The sequence below is a fragment of the Bison bison genome, unplaced genomic scaffold, assembly GCF_000754665.1.
Source record: "Bison bison bison isolate TAMUID 2011002044 unplaced genomic scaffold, Bison_UMD1.0 scf7180017864272, whole genome shotgun sequence".
NCBI classification, from domain to species: Eukaryota; Metazoa; Chordata; class Mammalia; order Artiodactyla; family Bovidae; genus Bison; species Bison bison.
Genome location: NW_011494844.1, coordinates 599,202 through 623,732, shown reverse-complemented (window position 1 = coordinate 623,732; position 24,531 = coordinate 599,202). Strand labels below are relative to the sequence as shown.

At 37.5% G+C, this 24,531-nt stretch overlaps 1 protein-coding gene across 3 annotated transcripts in view; it reads left to right on the top strand.

Moving 5' to 3' along the window:
• KCNT2 (potassium channel, subfamily T, member 2) overlaps positions 1–24,531 on the top strand; it is a 432,444-nt gene that overhangs the window by 138,464 nt on the left and 269,449 nt on the right. For all 3 annotated transcript variants that reach the window (XM_010848761.1, XM_010848762.1, XM_010848763.1), the window contains exons 2-4: positions 1,914–1,993; positions 4,100–4,199; positions 21,283–21,331. In XM_010848761.1, the coding sequence (XP_010847063.1) occupies positions 1,914–1,993; positions 4,100–4,199; positions 21,283–21,331 (229 nt within the window). The remainder of the gene's footprint in view (positions 1–1,913; positions 1,994–4,099; positions 4,200–21,282; positions 21,332–24,531) is intronic.

Sequence of the window (24,531 nt, the reverse complement as noted above, 5' to 3'; positions counted from 1 at the left end):
TGCTGTCTTCAGTTCAGTTCAGTTCAGTCACTCAGTTGTGTCCGACTCTTTGCGACCCCATGAATCTCAGCATGCCAGGCCTCCCTGTCCATCACCATCTGCAGTGATTTTGGATCTCCCCAAAAATAAAGTCTGATACTGTTTCCACTGTTTCCCCATCTATTTCCCATGAAGTGATGGGACCAGATGCCATGATCTTCGTTTTCTGAATATTGAGCTTTAAGCCAACTTTTTCATGCTCCACTTTCACTTGCATCAAGAGGCTTTTTAGTTCCTCTTCACTTTCTGCCATAAGGGTGGTGTCATCTGCATATCTGAGGTTATTGATATTTCTCCTGGCAATCTTGATTCCAGCTTGTGTTTCTTCCAGTCCAGCGTTTCTCATGATGTACTCTGCATATAAGTTAAATAAACAGGGTGACAATATACAGCCTTGATGAACTTCTTTTCCTATTTGGAACCAGTCTGTTGTTCCATGTGCAGTTCTAACTGTTGCTTCCTGACCTGCATACAGGTTTCTCAAGAGGCAGGTCAGGTGGTCTGGTGTTCCCATCTCTTTCAGAATTTCCCACAGTTTATTGTGATCCACACAGTCAAAGGTTTTGGCATAGTCAATAAAACAGAAATAGATGTTTTTCTGGAACTCTCTTGCTTTTTCCATGATCCAGCAGATGTTGGCAATTTGACCTCTGGTTCCTCTGCCTTTTCTAAATCCAACTTGAACATCTGGAAGTTCATGGTTCACGTAGTGTTAAAGACTGGCTTGAAGAATTTTGAGCATTACTTTATTAGCGTGTGAGATGAGTGCAATTGTATGGTAGTTTGGGCATTCTTTGGTATTGCCTTTCATTGGAATTAGAGTGAAAACTGACCTTTTCTGGTCCTGTGGCCATTGCTGAGTTTTCCAAATTTGCTGACATATTAAATGCAGCACTTTCACAACATCTTCTTCTAAAAAGCCTCTTGATGCAAGTGAAAGTGGAGAGTGAAAAAGTTGGCTTAAAGCTCAACATTCAGAAAATGAAGATCATGGCATCTGGTCTTTCAGGACTTGAGAAACCTGTATGCAGGTCAGGAAGCAACATCTGAAAATTTCAGATGATGATTATTTGGAATTCACCAAGTTTGAACACAGTTGTTTTTTCACTCAGTATTTTGAAAATTTTATTTTTGCTCTATCATTTGAGAGAAGTTGCTAGAATTCAGGGAGAAAGCAAATGCATTTATTAGAATGCTACTATGTTTTAGAGTGTTGATACCAATTTATAGCTGATTAAAGGTAGAATATTCAGTCCCTTAATTGATCTGTCTGTTTGGTAACTTACCTCTGGTAACTTTAATGTTCCCCTTGCCAGTGCCACTCCTTTGTTGATCAAGCAATATTTAATGAGACAGATAAATAAATAAGAAAGTAAAGTGTCCCATATGTCATGTCCCAAAATAGGTTCAAGGTAAAGAGAATCCTTGATAACATTCTATTTCCAAGCCCAGTCCCTTAAGATTCAGGAGATTTGGGGTGGTTAGTTCATCCTGACTTTTTTAACCATCCAGTTGATTCTTACGACAGGGAAAAAATTGGGACTACACTGATGAAAAATTATTCCTCATACATATATGAAAGACTTTTTGCATTATTGCTGTTTTGAGCTACCAGTAAAGCCCTGAATCGTACATACCACTCATTTATCTAGTAATACAGATAACTGAATTAACTGCATATGATATTTAAACGAGTATATCTTTAAAATTAGAACATAACTGGTACTCCCCCAAAAATCAGTGTTTTAACTCACTTCTCATTTTCTATGGTGGGGTTTGTTCAAATTATATAATGTATTACATCACATAATTTGTCTTTATTTTCATATATCTTACTGTTTAGCTAAATTGTGTTTTAATTTTTTTGTTTGCAGGGTGCAAGTTGAATTCTATATGAATGAAAACACATTTAAAGAGAGACTAAAGTTATTTTTTATCAAAAACCAGAGATCAAGTAAGTCTTTCATTTTATTCCCCTGTCTATATTTTGTATATATGTTCACTGTCATAAAAAATACAGCTATACAGTCCTTTTTCAAAATATCTTTTATATATAGGAGTAAACTTGATAATCTTCTCTGTCAGGCATTAATATTTAAAAAGCAATAGACGTTGCCTCTGGTGATGTCAAAGTATCTTGACACCTTTACATCTTCAAGTCTGGTATCATTTAGTAGACTTCTGAGTGGACCATTTGGATTGATAGAAATACTGAGGAAAATCATTTAAATGAGGGTTCCCCATATTTTCACTGTGAGAGACACCTAAATCTTGTTTTGAGAAGACTCTGGTGATTCCAGGTGACCATAATGGGGAATAATTTTCTGATTTAGTGTTTAGTAAGGATGAGTTTACCTATCACACCTAATAGCAAGAAGCATGTAGGATGTCCTGAAATGTACAACACCTTCCCCTGGAGATTTAAAATCATAAAGTGCAGAGCCAAGCTCAGCATATAGCATCCCAGGAATTCTTGCCATAAAATACATTTGGGAAACTTTGGAACTTCAAGAGGGCATGAAATTGGCATAGTCAGTGACCTCCTAAGCCTATTTGGGGTTGAAGTGTCAGTCATACCTCTTACCTCTCCACAATACTATGTATTTTTGAAAAGTCGCATATAGTGAACCAGTTTGCAATTTTTTTTTCATGTAATTATTGCTTAAGATGTCAATAAGCAATGGAAATAGTTTAGTGTAGACTTTACTCTTTCACAGTTTTGACCTCTGAATCCTCTTGGGTGGTTTAATGTGCTTCTGTGGGTTCATAGAGAAAAAGTTGAGTTATGAGAAGTTGTCTGAATACTGACCACAGGAAGTATTTCAATCTGTAAGGCACACAAATTACAGAATCTTAATGGCTGGTTAGTTCAGGGTTAGGTTAATAATAACTAGCGCTTCTCTAATCTGATTGGTTAGAGGTTGCACCAATAGATATTACTTGAATAGTCCACATCATTTGCATAGAAGGTTTCCTTTATTTTAGTAGTAAAAATTCTGTCTCTCCAGGCCAGAAAGAATACCCAGCTTTGGCTAAACTTTTAAGGAGACCGGTTCTATAAAACCAGGGCAATTTCATTAACAGTTTAAAAGACTTTATTAAGAAACTAACCTGTATGTACCTAGCATTTTAATAGGAAAACCAAGGAAAAATTACACAATTAATAAGCATTAACCTTTTACTGTTAAATATTACCTGAAGTACACTCTCCTATAGCAGAGTAAAAACAAAATGGCATTTCATTTTTAGATCTTATTAAGAAATAATTATTGGAAGACCTTTCTCAGAATTTTATTCATAATGTGTAAATCTGGTACCACCTGATAATTGCAGGAAAGGTAATGCTTCTATTAATCAGATTTTAAGCACATTTTGCTTAATGTTAATTAGTCCTCTCCAACATCAACTATCACAGCCATGTACAAAGATATGTCCATGCCCGTGTTATTTCCTGCAAAAAAAGTTTTTAAGATTTCATCAGTATTTAAACCTATAACGAAAAGTTAGTTGAATCTCGAAAATTGGGGTGTGAGTGTGTATATTTCCCATTATATGCTATCAGGATTTCTCGGTAATTCTATAATTACTATCTAAATGTATAATACATAATTATATGTGATTATAATTTCTGTGTAATCAAATCTGCAAGGTGCTCAAAAGATACAAAGTTTATAACTTATCCTTGTGAATTTATAAGCAACTAGATTTTCTGGCTAATTAAAATTTATTCCCAAATTTATAGATCTATAAAATGGTTAAACTTTTAAGCATACCTAAACCAATCTTGGTTGGACATGATCTTTATGGCTTTGAATGCTCAAAAGTTGAATTACTTAGTGTATAATATCCACTATTATTTGTGGTTCATACCAGCTGTCATTCTCATTTTTTGTTTCAGTCTTCAGGCACTTAGAACTTCAGAGTGGGTATACAATTATGGTAGTGTAGTTTCTAAACACAATTTAAATGCTGTACTTAATATTGATATATTTGACAATTCTTTTTAGTTATCTGTGAACAGAGTTTAAATGAAAATCCAATTTCTGTTGTTTGTTTAAAGGTCTAAGAATTCGTCTGTTCAATTTTTCTCTCAAATTATTAAGCTGCTTATTATACATAATCCGAGTGCTACTAGAAAACCCTTCACAAGGAAATGAATGGTAAGGTGTCTTTGTATGATTTTCTGCAATATTATTTTGATTAGTTTAAGTTGTATTGTAAGTTTTGAGGTAAAACTGGTAATAACAGTATGCTAGTTTTAGTTATACAACATAATGGTTCAATCTTTGTATACATCACAATAAGTCTAGTTACCATACATCACCATATAATCCATATATTATAATGGATTATAATAAAAAATTTTATTAAAAAAATTTTTTTGAGGAGCCACCAAACTCTTTTCCATAGTGGCTTCACCAATTTAAATTCTCACAAATCATGTAAGAGTATTCCCTTTTCTCTAAAACTTTCAATACTTTTTCTTTTTATTATGATCATTCTAACAGGTATGAGGTGATTTCTCTTTGTGATTTCGAGTTGTATTTCCCTAATACTTGGTTCCCTAGTAATATTGAGAACCTTTTCATGTATCTGTTGGACATCTGCATATCTTCTTTGAAAAAGTGTCTATCTGGATTCTGTGACAATTTTTATTCCTTTTTTTGTTTGTTTGTTTTACTATTGAGTTGAATGAGTTTAATATTTTGAGTATTAACTCCTTTTCAGATATACAATTTGAAAATATTTTCCCATTCTAGGTTGCTTTTTCATTTTATTGATGGTATGCTTTCCTGTGCAGTAGCTTTTCAGTTTGAAATAGTCCCACTTTTTTTTTTTTGCCTTTGCTTTTGACATCAGATTCAAAAAATCATCACCAAGGCCTATATCAAAGGACTTACCACCTGTTTTCTTCTAGGAGTCTTATGGTTTGGTTTCACACCTTACATTCAAGTCTTTCATCCATTTTGGGTTAATTTTTATGTATTGTGTAAGACCGTGGTCTTTGTTGCTCTGCTTCCCAGGTGGCTCAGTGGTAAACAATGCATCTGCCAGTGCAGGAAACAAGGGTTCAATCCCTTGGTCAGGAAGATCCTCTGGAGAAAAATATGGCAACCCACTCCAGTATTCTTGCCAGGAGAACCCCATGGACAGAGGAGCCCTGGCCCCGGTCCAGGGGCTTCACAAAGAGTTGGACAGAACAACAACAACAAAGATAGTGGTCTAGTTTCATTTTTTACACGTGTTCTATTTTCCCAGCTCAATATATTGAAGAGGCTGTCTTTTCCTCATCGTGTATTCATAACTCCTTTGTCATATATTACTTGACTGTATATGTGTGTATTTATTGTTGGGCTGTACATTCCATTTCATTGCTGTTTGTATGTTTTTAATGTCAATACCATGCTGTTTTTGTTACTATAGCTTTGAGTATAGTTTGAAATCAGGGAGCATGATTCCTCTAGGCTTGTTATTCTTTCTCAAGGTGCTTGGCTTTTTAGGGTTTTTTGTGGTTCCATAGAAATCTTTAAATTGTTTTAGTATTGTGAAAATGTCATTGGAATTTTGATAGAGATTACAGTGAACTTGTAGATTGCTTTGGATAGTATGGACATTATAACAATACTAATTCTTCCAATCCATGGGCACAGGATATCTTTCTATTTCTTTGTGTCTTATTTATTGAATAATTTATTTTATCAGTGTCATAGTTTTCAGCATACAGGTCCTTTCACCTCCTTGACTAAATTTGCTTCTAGGAATTTTATTCTTTCTGATGCAATTATAAATGAGGTTGCTTTCTTATTCCATTATAATTTATAGACATGCACAGATTTCTGTGCAGTCGTTCTATGTATCCACAGAGAGTTGGTTCCAGGACACAAGCACAATACCAAAATCCACAGATGTGCAAGTCTCTTACATATTTGCATATGATCCATGAACATCCTTGCATATACTCTATGTCATTTCTAAATTGCTTATAATACAAATCTAGTGTAAATGATAGTAAATAGCTGCTAGCATGGGGGAAATTCAAGTTTTGGTTTTGGGAAATTTCTGGAATTTTTTTTTTTTCAAATACTTGTGATCCATGGTTGATTGAATCTGCAGATGTAGACCCCAGGGATAAGGAGGGCTAAATGTATGTTGATTTCGTATCCTACAACTTTGCTGAATTTATCTATTGGTTCTAACAGTTTTTTGGTGAAGTTCTTAGGGTTTTCTATAGGCAGTCTCATGTAATCTACAAATAATTTCAGTTATACTTTTTTTTTTCCAATTTGGATGACTATTTCTTTGTCTTGCTTAATTGCTGTGGTGAGAACTTACAGTACTCTGTTGATAAAAGTGACAAGAGTGGGCATCTTGTCTTGTTCCTGATCTCAGAGGGAAAGCTTTTAACTTTTCATTGAGTATGATGTTAGCTGTGGGTTTGTCATATATTTGACCTTTATTATGTTGAGGTCCATTGCCTCTATACCTGTTTTGATAAGAGTTTGGAAATTGTTATAAAACCAAAACATAACACATACATGTTTGTGGCACTACGCAGTATTTAGAAAGTCCTGTTCTTCCCCACCTACCTCCTCCCTAATCACACCTCTAAAGGACAAGAAGTTGCTGACCAGATTGAAGTGAGCCCAAGATACTCATTGGGCTGTATTTTCATAAATGAACAGGGTCGCTATATTAACGGGCTTCCCAAGTGGCACTAGTGGTAAAGAACCTACCTGCCAATGCTGGAGATGTGAGAGACCTGGGTTCAATCCCTGGGTCTGGAAGATCCCCTGGAAAAGGGCATGGTGACTCACTCCAGTATTCTTGCCTGGAGAATTCCATGGACAGAGGAGCGTGGCGGGCTTTAGTCCACAGAGTCTCAAAGTGTTGGACATGACTGAAGTACGGATGTTGAATCAAAATTCGACAATGTCTTTTCTGTATCTGTTGAGTTCATTATATAATTTTTTACTGGTTAAAGTGGTTAGTATTAATGAGATGTTGAACCATCTCTGCATAGATAAATCCCAGGAATAAAGCCCATTTGATCATGATGTATGTGTACTAAGTTGCTTCAGTGTTGTCCAACTTTTTACAACTCTGACGACTGTAGCTGGCCAGCTCCTCTGTCCGTGGGATTCTCCAGGCAAAAATACTAGAGTGAGTTACTATGCCGTCCTCTAGGGATCTTCCTGACTCAGGGATCAAATCCATGTCTCTTACATCTCCTGCGTTGATGCAGGGCCTCCTTACCACTAATGCTACCTGGGAAGCCTGTATATCTCATAACTAATTATTATAGTTAGTTTTACTACTTTTTTCTTTTAGCCTTAGTAATAGTTTAATAAATGGTCAGTCCACTAGTTTTATTGCTATGTACCTTTACCTGTGAGATTTTTTTTACCATCTTATGTTTTCTTGTTACTGGATAGTGCCTTTTCGGCTTAAAGAAGTCCCTTTAGCATTTCTTTAAACAGGGGTTTAGAGGTGATAAAATCCTTTGGCTTTTGCTTGTCTGGAAACTTCTTTATCTCCCTTCAATTCTAAGTGATAACTTTGCCAAGTAGTGTTCTTGGTTGTAAGATTTTTCTTTTCAGCAATTTGAATCTGTCATGCCTCTCTCTCTCAGCCTGCAAATTTTCTTCTTGAAAATCAGCTGATAGACGTATGGAACTTCCCTTGTATGTAAAAAGGTTTTTTTGTTTTTTTTTTTTCCTCTCTTGCTTTTAATATTCTCTTTAACTTCCTACATTTTTATTACAATGTGTCTCTCTCTGTGTTTGTCTCATTTGTAACTCTCTTGTCTTTCTGGACCCAGATGTCTGTTTTCTTCTGTAGGTTAGGAATATTTTCAGTCATTATTGCTTTGTATAGACTTTCTGTCCCTTTTCTCTCTCTCTGCCTTTTTTGTCATCCCTATCGTGTGTACATTGGTCTTTTGGATAGTGGCCCATAAATCCCTTAAGCTATCTTCACTCTGCCTTTTTTTTTTTTTTTGCTCCTCTTACTGAAAGAATTCTGCTATCTTGTCTTTAAGTTTCCTTTTTTTCTTCTTCTTCTTCTGCTTGATCTAGTCTTCAGCTGAAGCCCTTTGTTACATTTTCCAGTTCAGTTATTGAATTCTTTAGCCCTGTGACTTTCATTTTGGTGCTTTCTGACATTTTCCATCTCCTTTTTGAACTTCTCACTGTATTCATGTTTTCTCTCAAGTTTGGTGAGCATTTTTATGAGCATTATTTTGAACTCTTTATCAGGTAAATTAATTATCCCCATTTCTTTAAGGATTTTTAAAAATTCAATCTTGTTCTTTCTTTTGAAAACTATTCCTCAGATTCCTCATTTTGCTTTTCTTTCTGTGTTTCTTTATATTAGACAAAACGGGGAACTTCTCCCAGGCTTAAAGGAGTGTCCTTGTGTAAGCCGTGAACCTTATTGTTCGGCCCTGACCTAGCTTTTGATTATCTCTCAAATCTTTATGATTATCTCTCAAATCTTTATGATTGTTTAAACACTCTGATTTATTCTTAATAACTTCCAGATTTTGAGGTTGTACTAAGCCCTGTTGTGTTCAAAGGTAGAGGTTTCAATCAGCCCCTAGTTTTGGCTAAGTGGAAGCCAGACCCTCGGGGAGCAGCCTTAAAGTCCTGTGGGACCACTGTCTTTGCTGGCCTCCAGACAGGTGATTTGGATGTGACAGTTCCACAAGTCAGGGCTCCAGATGAGTGTGTATTCTCCTCTCTGTGAGACCCTGGTGAGCTGTAGCAAGGCCTGAGAGAGTACAAAGATAACATTCACTCCCCTGGCCTTCACTCCCTAGAACTCCTCTGTAACCTCACGATATGTGGAAGGCCTGAAGCTTCCCTCACACTGAGACTCCAGCACAAGAATATAAGCCTTTTTTAGTGGCAAACTGGAGATGTGTTTCAGTCTGCTGTGTCATGTTGTGGGGGTGGTAGCCTGCCAAAACTCACTCCTGATTGTTTCAGTCTCCTGGGTGCAGAAGTGCAGGCCACCAGAGCCAGGTACCCAAGGGGCATCTGCTGTTTGAACTGCCTGCACCTGCAGGCTTCAGTGGGGCCCCAGGATGGGGGGAAGTGGTACTAGCAAGGAGGAGCACAGAGAAGGCACCAGCCAGTGCCTACGCTTCCTAATAATGTCCAGAAAGACCCCTGTGCCCTTGGCAGTTGCTTTAAGATTGGCTAATGCATCAGTCCTGGGTGTTCATTGGTAGGTTTGATGTTGAAGCCGAAACTCCAGTACTTTGGCCACCTGATGCAAAGAGCTGACTCATTTGCAAAGACTTTGATGCTGGGAAAGATTGAGGGCAGGAGGAGAAGGGGACAACAGAGGATTAGATGGTTGGATGGCATCACTGACTCAATGGACATGGGTTTGGGTGGACTCCGGGAGTTGATGATGGACAGGGAGGCCTGGCGTGCTGTGGTTCATGGGGTCGCAAAGAGTCAGACAGTACTGAGCGACTGAACTGAACTGAATGCATCTCCTGCCGATGTGGTCTAGGTGGTTTTCAGACTGCTGGTTTTTCTCTGGGTCTTAGGCTTTCCAGGTATGGTGCTAGTGGTAAAGAACCTGCCTGCCAATGCAAGAGACAAAAACGATGTCGGTTCAATCCCTGGATTGGGAAGATCCCCTGGAGAAGGGCATGACAACTCCTGGGTATTCTTGCCTGGAGAATCCCATGGACAGAGGAGCCTGGTTGGCTACAGTCCATAGGGTCACAAAGAGGGGGACACCACTGAAGTGACTGAGTATGAGTAGGGTGACTTAGTCTGCATGAAGTGAAAGTTGCTCGGTTGTGTCCGACTCTTTGTGACCCCATGGACTATATATATAGTCCCTGGAATTCTCCAGGCCAGAATACTGGAGCAGTTAGCCTTTTCCTTCTCCAGGGGATCTTCCCAACCCAGGGATCCAACCCAAGTCTCCTGCATTGCAGGCAGATTCTCTACCAGCTGAATCACGAGGGAAGCCCATTTCTTCTAGCACTTGGTTCCATTATTCTAAATAATAAGTGTACACTGCTCTTCCTTGGTTTGCCAACTTTGGATAGTAACTAGGAGCTTCCTACTTTGGTAGATCAAACTTAGTCTGCATATGAGCCCCTTAAGAGCAGGCTTCCTGTACCCTATGCCTTTTGGGTCTCCTGAACCTAAATCCTACTGGTTTACAAAGCTGCTGTTTCTCTAGGCTCCTTTCTTCAGGTCCCAAGAGCGTCTGTGTGGAGCACAGACTCCGTACTCTGCACAGAGAAGCCCTGTGTGGTGAGATCCCTCCTGCACCTGGGTCACTGTCAGAGGCAAGGTTTTTTGATAATACTGCATCTCTGCTTCTCCTTGCTGTGTTGTTGTTTAGCCGCTCAGTCGTGTCTGACTCTTTGAAACCCCATGGACTGTAGGCCACCAGGCTCCTCTCTCCATGGGATTCTCCAGGCAAGAATACTTGAGTGGGTTGCCATTTCCTCCTCCAGGGAATCTTCCTGATATAGGGATTGAATCCATGTTTCCTGCATGGGCAGGTGGATTATTTACCACTGAATCCCCTGGGAAGCCACCTCCCTCTCCTATTGGTCTCATTATGGCCCTTATATTTCTTGTTGTGGAGAAGCTGTTCTGCTAGTTTTCAGGTCTTTTTCAGAGGAAATTGATCCATACATGGCTATAGATTTTGTGTGTCTATGAAGGAGGTGTGTTCAGGATCTTCCTACACTGCCATCTTGAATTACCTCCTGAATGTAGTATAAGTTTAAAGAATGCTATATGGAATTTATTTATTCAATAAGTGTTTGTCACAAATAAATCGATCTGGTTTTCAGTTAATACATGAATGTAATCTTTGTAGGTTCTTTTAATATATCTCTCTTTTTTTTGTTTATCTAATTGTCTTATGCTAATACTTGTCATCTACCCACACAATTTTTATTGCTAGTCTAAATACTGTAAGTAATGCTTTGAAATGGATCAGTCTCTTAAAAAAACCCAATACTTTTCTGTTCTTGATTCACATATACTCCAGAAAGGTTTACTGTTTTGTATTCCAGCTTTGTACATATTTTCAGTTATAGTTTAGAGGCCACTTTGAAAAAAAAGTTTCTTGAGGACAAAATTCTAAGTGAATTAAGTCAGACAAAAAAATAAATATTGTGTGATCTCACTTATATGGGGGAAATTTTAATACAAAACAAAGCAACAACAAAGCTAGTTATTTACTCTTGAATAGAAACAGCATTTATTGGGATGCTTAATTCAAGTTTCAGATTTAGCTTGTGTAGTTCTTTATCTAATTTGAGTTAAATGACATTGATTTATTTTAACTTACTTTTCCATTCATTATTGCTTTTATTAAATTGCATATCTATTCCTTTAAAGGTTCTCCTTTTAATTTCTATCCTTGCTAGAAGCAGTAGGAAAGGGGACTGGGTGTGTGATGGCCTGAATAATTATTATCTCATCACACACCTTGAGTTTTTGTCCAGCCTACTAAATTGAAAATAATTTTCAAAGCTGAAAACAAATTTGATGGCTAACTTCTGTACAATTATTTTTTCATGTAGAGGTTTGCCCTAAGAAAATTTAAGAAAAATTAAAAGATCAAAGTAAAATGGAAAATGAAGGCATAATATACATTTAAATGAATTGGTTACTCTTTGGCTTATTTAAACAGTGAAATGATTTCTTATGTGTTAAAGGGTTTGGAGATAAGCTAAAGATAGTGAAATTTCATCATGTAATAATTTATGTGATAATTCTTTATGAAATAATTTATTTAACGAATGTAATATGGTTATTTTACTACCTCTTTATTGAATACTTAGCATGTATTCATAGTGCTGAAATTGAAGACATAGCCATGAAAAGTAAAATTCATTACCCTCTGGAAATTTTCAACCCTTTTAAAGGTTTTATATTTCAGAGATCTTGTATTTTCTGTCATTGAGATGGTTGTTTTATTAATATTATTTCCTTCAGTACACACTTAATCTTATTATTCCCACCTTCATGTAAAGAAGCATGTGTTTTCTTCTCTTTGTCCACTTTGAGAACCTCAGCACTAATCATTTTAACCTTGTTTAACTTACTGGCCTCAGGAAGCCAGCACCTTTCCTGCCTCCCACCCCCCAAATTCTAACTACATGTTCATCTTCTCTACTTGGAGGTTTGATAGTCATAGCAAAGTTGTCATGTTCCAACTGGCTTCTGTGATTTTCTGCATCTCAGTGAATGACAACCCCATCCTTCCCCAAACCCTGCTCCACCCACAGCCTCCCACATTTTGGCTGATAGCAACTCCATCTGAACAGTTGCTGAGGCCAAATGTTTTGGAGTCAGTCATTCTTCATTTCTCTTTTTTTCTCTCACGTTCTCCAGCATGTGCAAAACCAGCAGAAAATTCCATCATGTCTACCTTCAAGATGGATCCAGCATTCAGTTCCTTTCCCGTGCTACCATTCTGGCCAAGCCGTCTTCCCTTTACCTGGATTACTGTACCCTTCCTCACTAGTCCTGCTAATTCTGCCTTTCCCACTCTTCGGTTTATTCTTAATGAAGCAGCCAGTATTCCATTAAAGTCAGATTCTTGCACAACTGTGATCTGAGTATTGAAGTACCTACGAAGGATGTAAGAACCCCATTTTCCTCCTGTTACTCACCACCTCTCCCCCCGCACCCATTTTCCTCTGCCACTCTGGCGTCTTCTCTGTTCCTGGGTCACGTTAGCCACTCTGCTGGCTCAGGGCCTTCATACCTGCTCTTCCCTCTGTCTAGAATTCCCTACAATCAGGTCACTCTGGCATGCTTCCTCAGATCTTTACTCAAAATCAGATTTGTAGTGACGGCTTAGCTGAACATCCTGTTTAAAACTGTGTTCTCCTCACAAGACTCCTTGGGATTACTTTTTTCCATTTCTTTTTCCATTTCTCTCCATGGCCTCTAACTCCTTCAATGGTGTACGTGTGTTACCTGTTTATGTTGTTTTCTCTGCATTCCACATGGATTCCAGTGGATATTCCACGAGGGCACAGGTTGTTTGTTGTCTGAATCCTTAGAACCTGGCACCAGTGTGGCACTGAGTAATTATTACACGAGTAAGTGAGTCGAGGAGGGAATGAAGGTCCTTTTCCGTCTGACCTTTGCCTCCTTCACCTCAACAGCTTCACGCTCCAGCCCTGCTGACCTACTTGAAGCTGCTTATACATACTCTGCTCTCCATTGTCTCAGAACCTTAAACATTTGCTCCCAGTTCTCAGACCTCTGTCTTCCACTCCTATCCCTCCACATCCATTGTTTCTCACCTTACCTCAGGACCCCTGGACCTTCCAGATAACAATTTGTTGGATAAAACTTGATCTGACACTCTTCCTTGATATCATGCCCTATAACCTGGTGCCACTGTTCTCGGGGGGATAGTAGTCTTAGAGCAAGAGTTTATCTCCCTGTCCCGGGTTTGAACGTAGACACCATTCCACCAGGGACTAGAGACTGGAAGCAGAATTCTCTGATTCTTACCCAGTTTGGAAGCAAAAATGTCACAAGGAGGCAAAAACTGCAAAACAGGTACAAAGTTTACCATTAGAGACACACAGCACAATGGGAGAACACAGAGAGACAGCTTGTTTTATTTAAGTCAGAAGCAAGACAGAAACACAAACCCAGAGAGGAAGGGTATGAGCATCCGCTCTAATGAGGAAAGCACAGTAAGTCAGAACCTGGACTGAGATCCACACTCAGAGAGAAGTGCAGGAGTCCTGAACGAGGAACACAGTTAAGAGGTGACTTAAATCACTTACACAAGACAGTCCTTGTGGGTCTTGGTTTACTTTTGGCCAGTTATCTTGTTTCTTTCTTCATTCCCTGGTCCTAAGACCCTCCCCAATGTGCATGTGCATCTTTTCGATAAAATGGACCCCATCTCACCTGTGGGTGCGTGTCCACACTTATTATGGACACCCTCCCTTTTTGACCCTCAAGGAGCCTTCCTGCGCATGTGCAGAAGTGAAGTCTTCCTTGAACTCAGGAGTGGGCACCTTATCTCTTTACTTCAGCAGAGGTCAGCTTCAGCCACTAGCTTTGTCCCCAGAGTGTCTGGGTGAGAACAAAGCTTCAATCTTACACCACTAAACAAACACCAGCTGTCCATTTTAGGAGTCCGTCTATCTCCTATATCACCACTCTGGGTTAGGAGTAGTTTCTGTGGATTCTCCAAGTGTCCCCCATGTATTTCTGTCACTGATACACCAGCATTGTTTTTAAAACTTGGTGATTTATAAAAGAAATGTACTTTAGAGATACCTGAGAATCATAAAATGAGGCACGACAGGATCCTTTTTATAATGAAAGAGCATTGGCAAGTAATAGAAGAGTGAAATAATATTATTTGAAAACAGTGAGCAGTTTCCAATAATTAACTTCTCTGTCATATTAGTAAGAATGTTCAACTGTAATTACAGAGGGTATACATTTGAAAAATCAGATTACTGCAATTAAAAAAGCATAACAAAATAACTCATGGCTCCATTTTGAATACATTGTTCTGTTTAGTTCCCGTCAGGGTAGTATTGGTTAATGAAAAACAGCAGTGACCTTTACAGACACAGACTCTATTTTAAAATAATCAGGCTAATTTGGCAAAGAGATTAATTGAATTAGAAATTCTGACATAACAAAGATGCAGATATTTTGTGCCACTTTGCTTCATTTTTAAGTCCCAGGAGTCGAAACTGATGTGAAAATGTGGGTGTGGACAAACAGAAGGATATGAAAAGAATTTTACTGTTAATGTATGAAATTGTGCAAATGGCAAGCTCTCATGGAGGCACAGTTCGTAATAAATGATTTCAAGGTATTAGCAAAGGAAACACATCTATCATGTAGTTTATGGATTTCATTGAGAACTGAGCCATCAGCATTGTCTTTATTGCCTGCTGGCGCTTACAGTTCTTCACTAGGTCAAAACTTATGCATCCTTTCCCACTTTAAAAATTGTTGAAGTGATTATCAATCTTCAATATCAAATGACAAAGACAAAGTAAGAATCATGTAAATGTGCTCATATTTTATGGTAATGGGATTTACATTTAGAATAAGTGCCTAATGGAGCCACAAGTGTGTTGACATGATGTTCTAATTTTAAAGACCCTTTCTTCTTTAGGGTAATAACTATTAAAATAAGAAATTTAATTTTTGTAGTATGTTTAAATATCTGGTGACCAGTGAGATTGAATATCATAATATTGACCTTTTCTTCTCTCGTATGCATTGATTATATAGTATAGATAAAGCATCCCCAAGTGTTCCAACAGGCAATCTGAACAATTCAAAAGGATTTCTTCACCAGATTCCGGTGCTGGTGTTCCTAGACAGGGTTCATCCTCTCCATATGGTGATGTTCACACACACACACACACAGACATACCCTATAGCATGGTAAGTTCAGTGTCCTACATGGAACCACTTTCACTCAGTGGCTATGTGCTGTCCTAAGACCCTACACCACTTTGTAGTCAGCTTTCAGAAAGATGAAGAGAACATGGGAAAAGATACAGCTGTTAAAGTTACTGGCCGACGAAGGAGTGTCACTTTTACTTGTGTTTCATACCTAGATCTCACTGGGGAATCAGTGACACAGTCACACCATGACCCAGAGGCTGAGAAAGTCACCTTTGGCCAAAGAGTAGCTTTTTACACCCAACTCTGTACCATGGAAAGGGAAAAAAAAATAACATTGATAGGAAGCCACTTCTACGTCAGCCCATGTGTGTCTGATGGAAAGACTCTTAAGAGTCTATTATTTCAAAGACTCAGCGTTTAGTTCTCTCTGCCGCATCTCCAACAGTGGTGTGAAGTATTGTTGTTATTTTAGTCGCTAAGAAGTGTCCAACTCTTTTATGACCCCATAGATTGTAGCTCCCCAGGCTCCTCTGTCCATGGGGTTTCCCAGTCAAGAATGCCATTTCCTTCTTCAAGGGATCTTCCTAACCTAGGGATCAAACCTGCATCTCCTCCATTGGCAGGCAGATGTTTTACCACTGAGTCACCTGGGAAGCCCAGTGGGAAGTATACCCATTTTGAAAGGATTCAGTTATTGGAAAATCTTTGTAATATATTGTCAAGACTCTACTATGCTTCAGTATCCTGGTCAAATGATAAATTTATGTTAAATTTTGTCCGTCCTTAAAATGTGGCCATTTTAAGGAATCCTCATTTCTTAGGATTTGTTATGATTAAGAGAGTGTCATAATTTTCCTCTTTGATTTGTTGGTCTTAAACTTTTGTTAATACAATACAAGCTTGCCTACTGAGTTTGGAGCTTTGTCAACCCAAGTTCCTCTTGAGCTGTGACCCACAAGTCTTTCATATGAATTCTGCCCCAGGCAATGACCCTATAACTTTTCTGTGTTTACCAGATGCTTGATTCTTCCAGTTAACATTTTTACCCCTGACCTCTACCTCTGCTGCCAAAGCAGTTCTGACATTTTCAGCAGCTATTACCTTACCTTTAGGAGAGGTATTTATTCACCATAAATAAGTGAGCTGTCAAGAGTGGCTGGGGTTGCATGTCATTAACTTTTCATATCTAACTACTATTATTTCCATTGTTTGATATAGTTCTTCCAGTTTTCATAATCATTCTTCAATGTGATTTTTATCTATAGGCCTAGTTAAGCCATATAAATAATAAATGTTATATTTTTATTATTTTTATTTGTATATTATATGGTGATGGTAGTTTAGTTACTAAGTCATGTTTGACTCTTTGCAACCTGCTGTAACCCACCAGGCTCTTCCGTGTATGGGATTTCCCAGGCAAGAATACTGGAGTGGGTTGCCATTTCCTTCTCCAGGCGATCTTCCTGACCAAGAGATCGAACCCACGTTTTCTGCATTGGCAGGTGGATACTTTACCACTGAGTCACCTGGGAAGCCCATAATGTATTACACATAAATAATATTATTTATATAATAATAAATTAACAAATTAAAATAGCTAAATAATATAAATTTTATTTTTATTTACTTTTAAAAATATGTATTTGTTTATTTGGCTGCACTGGGTCTTAACTGTGGCATGTGTGGAACTAGTTCCCCAACCAAGGATTGAACCCCAGCTCCCCTGCATTGGGAGCACAGAGTCTTAGCAACTGGACTACCAGGGAAGTCCCAAAGGTTGTTTTTATGTTCGTTCTTGTTGTTCTGTTCTTATAGTTTAAAAAATGAAATCTGTTTTATTCTTACGATTGTACAAATGGTTCATGATTATTGCAATAGAAATACTTAGGGTGAGGGAAAGGAAGTAAACATTACCTAAAATCTCAATACCTACAAAAAAAGTATTTTTAGTATTTTGACTGCCAATCTTCTGTAAATTGCATCAATACACACATACAGGTACCACAGTCATATTGATACAAAATATACATCATTTTTACCAATGACTTTTTTTTTTTCTTGTTGATGGCCTTTTTGCTGTTGTTGATGATGAGCAAGTTAATTTAAATCTCTTGTTGGTTAGGTAGATTCCAGTTACTATTCTGCCATATGTAACACTGCAATCGATATTTCTGTGCAAGTCTATCCTCTGAGCACCTTTTTGTCAATGGGATTGAAGCTCATTTGGAATTAGAGGCTAGCTGCTAGTTTCAGTTTCACCTCTCATTCGTTTTGGTAGTTTTCAAGGAACATGGAGATCAGATCCCACATTCTTTTTTCATGATAAATGTATTTTATGAAGAGAGTTTGGGCACTACCTTTTTGCTAGAATGTGTACATTTTCCTCCTGTGTATTTAATTTAATTTAATGCCTGGTAAGGGGATGTAAAAGACAACTTTCCAATGGCGATGTCACTTCACATTGAAATTTACATATTCGAGTTTTGTAGAAATGTTTTTTTAAGGACTATGAAACTTATTCCACATGACACAGTCTTGTACTTAAAATTTTTTCTTCACAGGCTTATTTAAATTTAAGTACTCTGATATTTCAAGACCTATTAAAACAACATGTCAGATCAAAGAAAATGTCATTAATTAGATAATTAGCTTTTAGTAAATCTGTATTCACTACCAATTTCCTTTTGAAAATGCTCTCAAACTTATGATTAGCAATTTATTTTATGATTTTATAATTTATTTTTTGCTTTTGAATTTATTTTATGAGTTTTCTATCTCCTTATTTTGTATTTTATAACATATCATTTCTATGTACGAAAAAAACCAACCTATATATTATATGTTCCTCTTTGTTCCTGCATACTTTGTTTTGACTTCATTTTTCAAGTGTTACTGAGAACATAATAAGGTGTGTTCTGGAAAGGAGAGTGGTGCTGAGTTCATCATCCACATTTTGCCTTTCCTGGCTCCATCCATTTGTCTGTATTGAATGCCTAGACTACTGTACTTGGGAAGACATTAGTACCATAATGGTGAGTAAAAGAGATGTACTCCATCGTACGGAACTTGCAGTTCAGTGAAGATACAAGTATTAAAGAGGTACATTAACAAACAAATTTAAGGTTACTCCTGAGATGAGTGGAGGCAGAGGTATAGTGAGTGACATGGCCTAAGAGATTCCTTGGCTGCATTGATCAAGGGGAAGTTTCCAGAAAGATTTCCCTGAGAGAAAGTTGAGCTGAGAGATCTCTGATGAGGGAAGAACATGTTAAAAGGGCTGCAATAGGAAGCAGTGTGTCACTGCTTAGACTTAGTTGACTAAGTCTAAGAGTGCCAGGGTCCAAGTTTTGGTCTTTATCTTAACACAAGTAAAGTGTCAGGGTTCAGTGGGGTGATGTGACATGACATGCATTAGAAGGAATCTGTGTAGTTGAAATTTGGAGAAAAAATATAGAAAACAAAAGGAAGTGTAGGGTCCAGGTTTTGGCTTTTACAAGAGCACAATTGTAAGAAAATGATCATTTATAGTAAGGTGGTTCTGGCCATAGATATGAAGAGAAGTAGATACATTTTACAGATATTTGGTGGAAAGAATTGGAAGGGTTTGGTGACTCATGTATTCAGTATTTATAGATAGATGGCAGGAAAGCACCTAAGATGATGCCCAAGTCTTTGGCTAACCAAACACAATGAAATTTGGTGCCACTTACTGAGATGTGAAAGGCCAAGAAGACCTATTTTGCTGGGAAATGGTGCAGGTTTGGTTTGGAGCAAAAGAAGTCAGTAATCCAGATAATGTTATATTCTAGAATCACAAAGAATAATATACTAGATTGTTGTTATAATTCAGTTGCTAAGCCATGTCTGACTCTTTGCAACCCTGTGGACTACAGCACACCAGGCTTTCCTATGCTTAATTTTCTTCCAGAGTTTGCTCAAATTCATGTCCATTGAGTCAATGATGCCATCCAATCATCTCATCCTCTGTCGTCCCTTTCTCCTCCTGCCCTCAGTCTCTTCCAGCATCAGGGTCTTTTCCAATGAGTCAGCTCTTTTTATCAGGTGGTCAAAGTATTGAAGCTTCAGTATCAGTCCTTCCAATGAATATTGAGGGTTGATTCGTTTAGGATTGACTGGTTTGATCTTGCAGCCCAAGGGACTCTCAAGAGTCTTCTCCAGCACCACAGTTTGAAAGCATCAATTCTTCAGCACTTTAGCCTTTTTTATGGTCTAACTTTCACGTCCATACTGGATGACTACTGGAAAAACCATAGGTTTGTCTATATGAACCTTTGTCCAAAAAGTGATGTCTCTGCTTTTTAATTCGCTATTTAGGTTTCATAGCTTTACTTCCAAGGAGCAAGTGAATATACTAGGTATTTTCTTTGAATAGTCTTCTAAATTTTACAGTTCTTTTTTAAACAAGGAATTTTAAAGAGTTTATTGCTCTTTGTGTTTGTTTAACATATTACCCAAAATAAAATGATTCAAAGATTTAAAAATACACACTCTGTTTTGGGATTCCTCGAATACTTTATCACTGTAGTGAGTGGGCTTAGTTCTGTTTGTAGTTTTTTTGTTTGCATTTTTTGGGCAATGTAATATAGCTATTTTCATCTTTTCTTGAGTAGAGTATGTTGCTGGGAATGACTAGTATTTGAATCAGCTGTGCACCAAATGATGTAGATAGGGATGAAGTATAAACAGTGAAAAATTGTAACTAGTCGTACATTAGAATATATGATGTTCTTTGCAGACTATAAATGATTTTTAGCATCAAGGATAATAGCACTTTTAAGACACATTTAAAGATAATTACTCCTTATTCTGCATAACGTTTTATGCTAACCTCAGTCACAGTTTTTTTTGGGGGTGGTATATTAAATATTTTATTAAATATTAATACGAATCTAAATATTAATGTGCTTTACAATCTGAAAGTGTTAGTTAGACTGAGTGAAGTCGCTCAGTCATGTCCAACTCTTCGCGAATCTATGAACTGCAGCCTACTAGGGTCCTTTGTCCATGGGATTTTCCAGGCAAGAATACTGGAGTGGGTTGCCATTTGCTTCTCCAGGGTATCTTCCCAACCCAGGGATCAAACTCTGGTTCTCCCGCATCGTGGGCAGACGCTTTACCATCTGAGCCACCAGGAAAGCCCAAATATTAATGTGCTTTACAATCTGAAAGTGTTAGTCGCTCCAGTCATGTCCAACTCTTTGTGACCCATGGACTGCAGCCCCCCAGTCTACTCTGTCCCTGGGATTTCCCAAACATAAATACTGGAGTGGGCTGCCATTCCCTTCTCCAGGGATCTTCCTGATCCAGGAATCAAACCTGGGTCTCCTGCTTGGCAAGTGAATTCTTTACTGTCTGAGCCACCCCTTCAACCTGAGTTACTGACTTTATTCTGATTATTTCTACTGTTGAATTTGTACTGACAAAATGTTGTTTAAAAATAATAAAATGCTAGAGTTTATTGAAGGTGTTTAAGTGACTTTTCACTGGAGTATTGATTAGCAAATGGTTTGGAGTTTTTCTCCCCTGGCATTTTCATTCTTTAAATAAGAGTCCATGGTCTTTTCTTTTGATTAGTATGAGACCGAAAACAAAATAAAGAAGAGTTTTTTCCCTGAAATAGAAATGAATATTACCAAAAAGAAAATTAAACCAGTATAAAGGTTTTTTCCCTAATTTTAATTTTGATGTTAATATATTGTCTCTATTTTATTGTCTCTTTATGTTAACAACATTTAAATATTTTCAACTTTTATCAAAATTTGAAAATGAATGTTTTTTTCACTTGGAAAAATCTAATGTCTTATCATTCTTTTTATAGGTCTCATATCTTTTGGGTGAACAGAAGTCTACCTTTATGGGGCTTACAGGTTATGTACAATTTTGTTTTATTCCTATATGTCTAGATGTACTCATATTTTACAGGCAGTACTATTGGGGAGAAAATTATTGATATTAAAAATAAACAATTAAAATTGCTTATTGTTTAATTAACCTTAATGCACATCTTGAAGTTTTTATTTCTTTATGTTAACCTGAGCCTTGCATTCTACCTGTTGAGAATTTCCTCATGGTCAGGATTAGACTTCAGAAAGCTTGAGTAAAACAATGTTTGAAATCACAACATGTTCTCCAAACTAATTTATGTGTTCCTAAATTCTTAGGTTACATCCATGTTTGAAAAATTAGTCAAAAGTCCTTAACCACGTTTGCCTTTTTACCTTATGTTCTCAATATCAGGGGCATGGCAGAATCTTGATAAATAATTGTTAAATGAATAAACAAATGAACCAATAGCTCTTATTACCAATGGGAAGAGCTTGGTCCCTTAGTAGATAATTTTGCAAATAAACAAAAAGTATGCTCTGGCATTAAAAGGGTCCTGAAGAAGGAGTAAGGAAATGTGAAGGGAACAGTGCTTCTGAATTACATATTTGGTGTGTTTCCTGGAGTCCTGTGTGTTGTTCTTTGTTCTTTTTTCTGTTGATTTTCATGCCTAGCAAACTTTTTACAACTTCACATTTCCTCTACTCCTGTCTCTTTCCTTCAGATGCTTTTTAGTTTTGTTAATTTTCAAAAGCAAAAATTATTCAAAGAGTAGAGTCTGTAAGATTAAAAGCATTAGAGATTGGAAGATAGTTGAATCTGGAAGGAATGGAAAGATTCTAAGACTCATTGTTTATAAGCAAACATTAAAATACTTTAAAATAAAATATTTGGTTTGTCATTTAACATCAGGGTGATTCTGAGATCTGTACATTTTATATGCAACTATGAATTATTTTGATTATGTATGCATTGTGTTTATTACTATGAAATCAAGTTTTTACTGTGTTTGCATATTTCCTATTTTATAAGTTGTGTTTTATGGTTTTTTTTTTAGTGAATCTTATAGCAGTGTCATTAACTTACAAATAACTCTTCTCAAATATTTTAGTTTCAGTAAAAATGCAGTTTTTAATTTCTGAGTTAGATTCCTATATTATCCATCAGTGAGGTGCATACATATAAAGTAAGTTAGTATTTTTCTGAATAATTATATATGGCCTTGAAATATATTTTGATCATTCAAATTGTTTCTTACTTAAGAGTGATATCTTTAAATATGAACGCTCATTTTTCAATAGGATTTTGAGTAATTCATCCTGAAAATGGTTTCAAGGTCACCTAACAATGTGTACCTTTAGAATGGCACACATGAGTTAGAAAATTTGTGGGGAAACTCTAAAAAGTTCAACTTTTCTATTTTAATAATGTCTGGCTACTGTATGCACTTCCGGACTTATTTTACTTATATTGTCATGCATTCATATGTTTTTAAATTATCCTTATGTTTTAATATGCACCTATATCAAAATTTTCATTAAAACAGGAGTCAGAATCTAAAACTCTAGGGCATCTGCTTTTCTGACAGGTTGACTTAACCCTCACAAATCTATGAACAAATATATTTGTTACCTTAAATACTTCATGTTGATACTTGCTTAGTATTCCTCTCTCCCAAAGTGCTTAGAGTCTTTAACACAAGACAATTTGGATGTCCTTTCTGTTGGAGCCACTGTTCTTTGGGAGTTGAGCTGAGGAAATTGTATGCGGAGTAGAGATGAGAGAGAAAGGCGGGGACTTGTCTAGGGCAGTGCAGGATGCCCATGTCCACTGCAGAACAGGGATTGGTTATGAAGTCTGTTCAGACGGAATCTGAAAGTATCTTGGACCATTTGCTTTAATGTTCAAGGATGTTACTGTTTACCTTTGTTTGAGGTGGATGATAGGATGCAAATACCCTCTAACTCCAAGCTTGTATTCTTTGATTTTTCTGTAGGGAACTGCCATTTTTGGCAGGTGAACTGAGAGGGAGGCTGTGTGGCTGGTTTTATGGTGGAGCAGTCATGTGATTGTGTGTATCAAGGATACATATCATTCAAATTCCAGTCATCTGACTATTCTAATCCCACACTTAACATTTGTGGTAATAAATTTTAAAAGACTTACTGAGGAGTATTAGACATTATAAAAACTAAACTGCAGTGCCCAGAACAGCCTGCTCCCTACCACTTGTATATAGAAGTTAAGAGTGTCAAACAGCACCTCTGTTGTTGAAACTCGGTCTCTTTTCACCAGAGTCAAATAGAAACACGGAGACAGAATTTTGGGTGAAGTAGAAAGTTCAGTTCAGTTCAGTCACTTAATTGTGTCCGACTCTTTGCTACCCCATGAACTGCAACATGCCAGGCCTCCCTGTCCATCACCAACTCCTGGAGTTCGCTCAGACTCACGTCCATCGAGTCCGTGATGCCATCCAGCCATCTCATCCTCTGTCATCCCCTTTTCCTCCTGCCCTCAATCCCTCCCAGTATCAGAGTCTTTTCCAGTGAGTCAGCTCTTTGCATGACGTGGCCAAAGTACTGGAGTTTCAGCTTTAGCATCATTCCTTCCAAAGAAATCCCAGGGCTGATCTCCTTTAGAATGGACTGGTTGGATCTCCTTGCAGTCCATGGACTCTCAAGAGTCATCTCCAACACCACAGTTCAAAAGCATCAATTCTTCGGTGCTCAGCTTTCTTCACAGTCCAACTCTCACATCCATACATGACCACTCGTAAAACCATAACCTTGACTAGACGGACCTTTGTTGGCAAAGTAATGTCTCTGCTTTTCAATATGCTATCTAGGTTGGCCATAATCTACCTTCCAAGGAGTAAGCGTCTTTAATTTCATGGCTGCAGTCACCATCTGCAGTGATTTTGGAGCCCCCCAAAAATAAAGTCTGACACTGTTTCCACTGTTTCCCCGTCTATTTCCCATGAAGTGATGGGACCAGATGCCATGATCTTAATTTTCTGAATGTTGAGCTTTAAGCCAACTTTTTTCACTCTCCTCTTGCACTTTCATCAAGAGGCTTTTTAGTCCTCCTCACTTTCTGCCATAAGGGTGTGTCATCTGCATATCTGAGGTTATCTGCCATAAAGGTGTGTCATCTGCATATCTAAGGTTATTGATATTTCTCCCAGCAATCTTGATTCCAGCTTAGCTTCATCCAGCCTGGCATTTTGCATGATGTACACTGCATA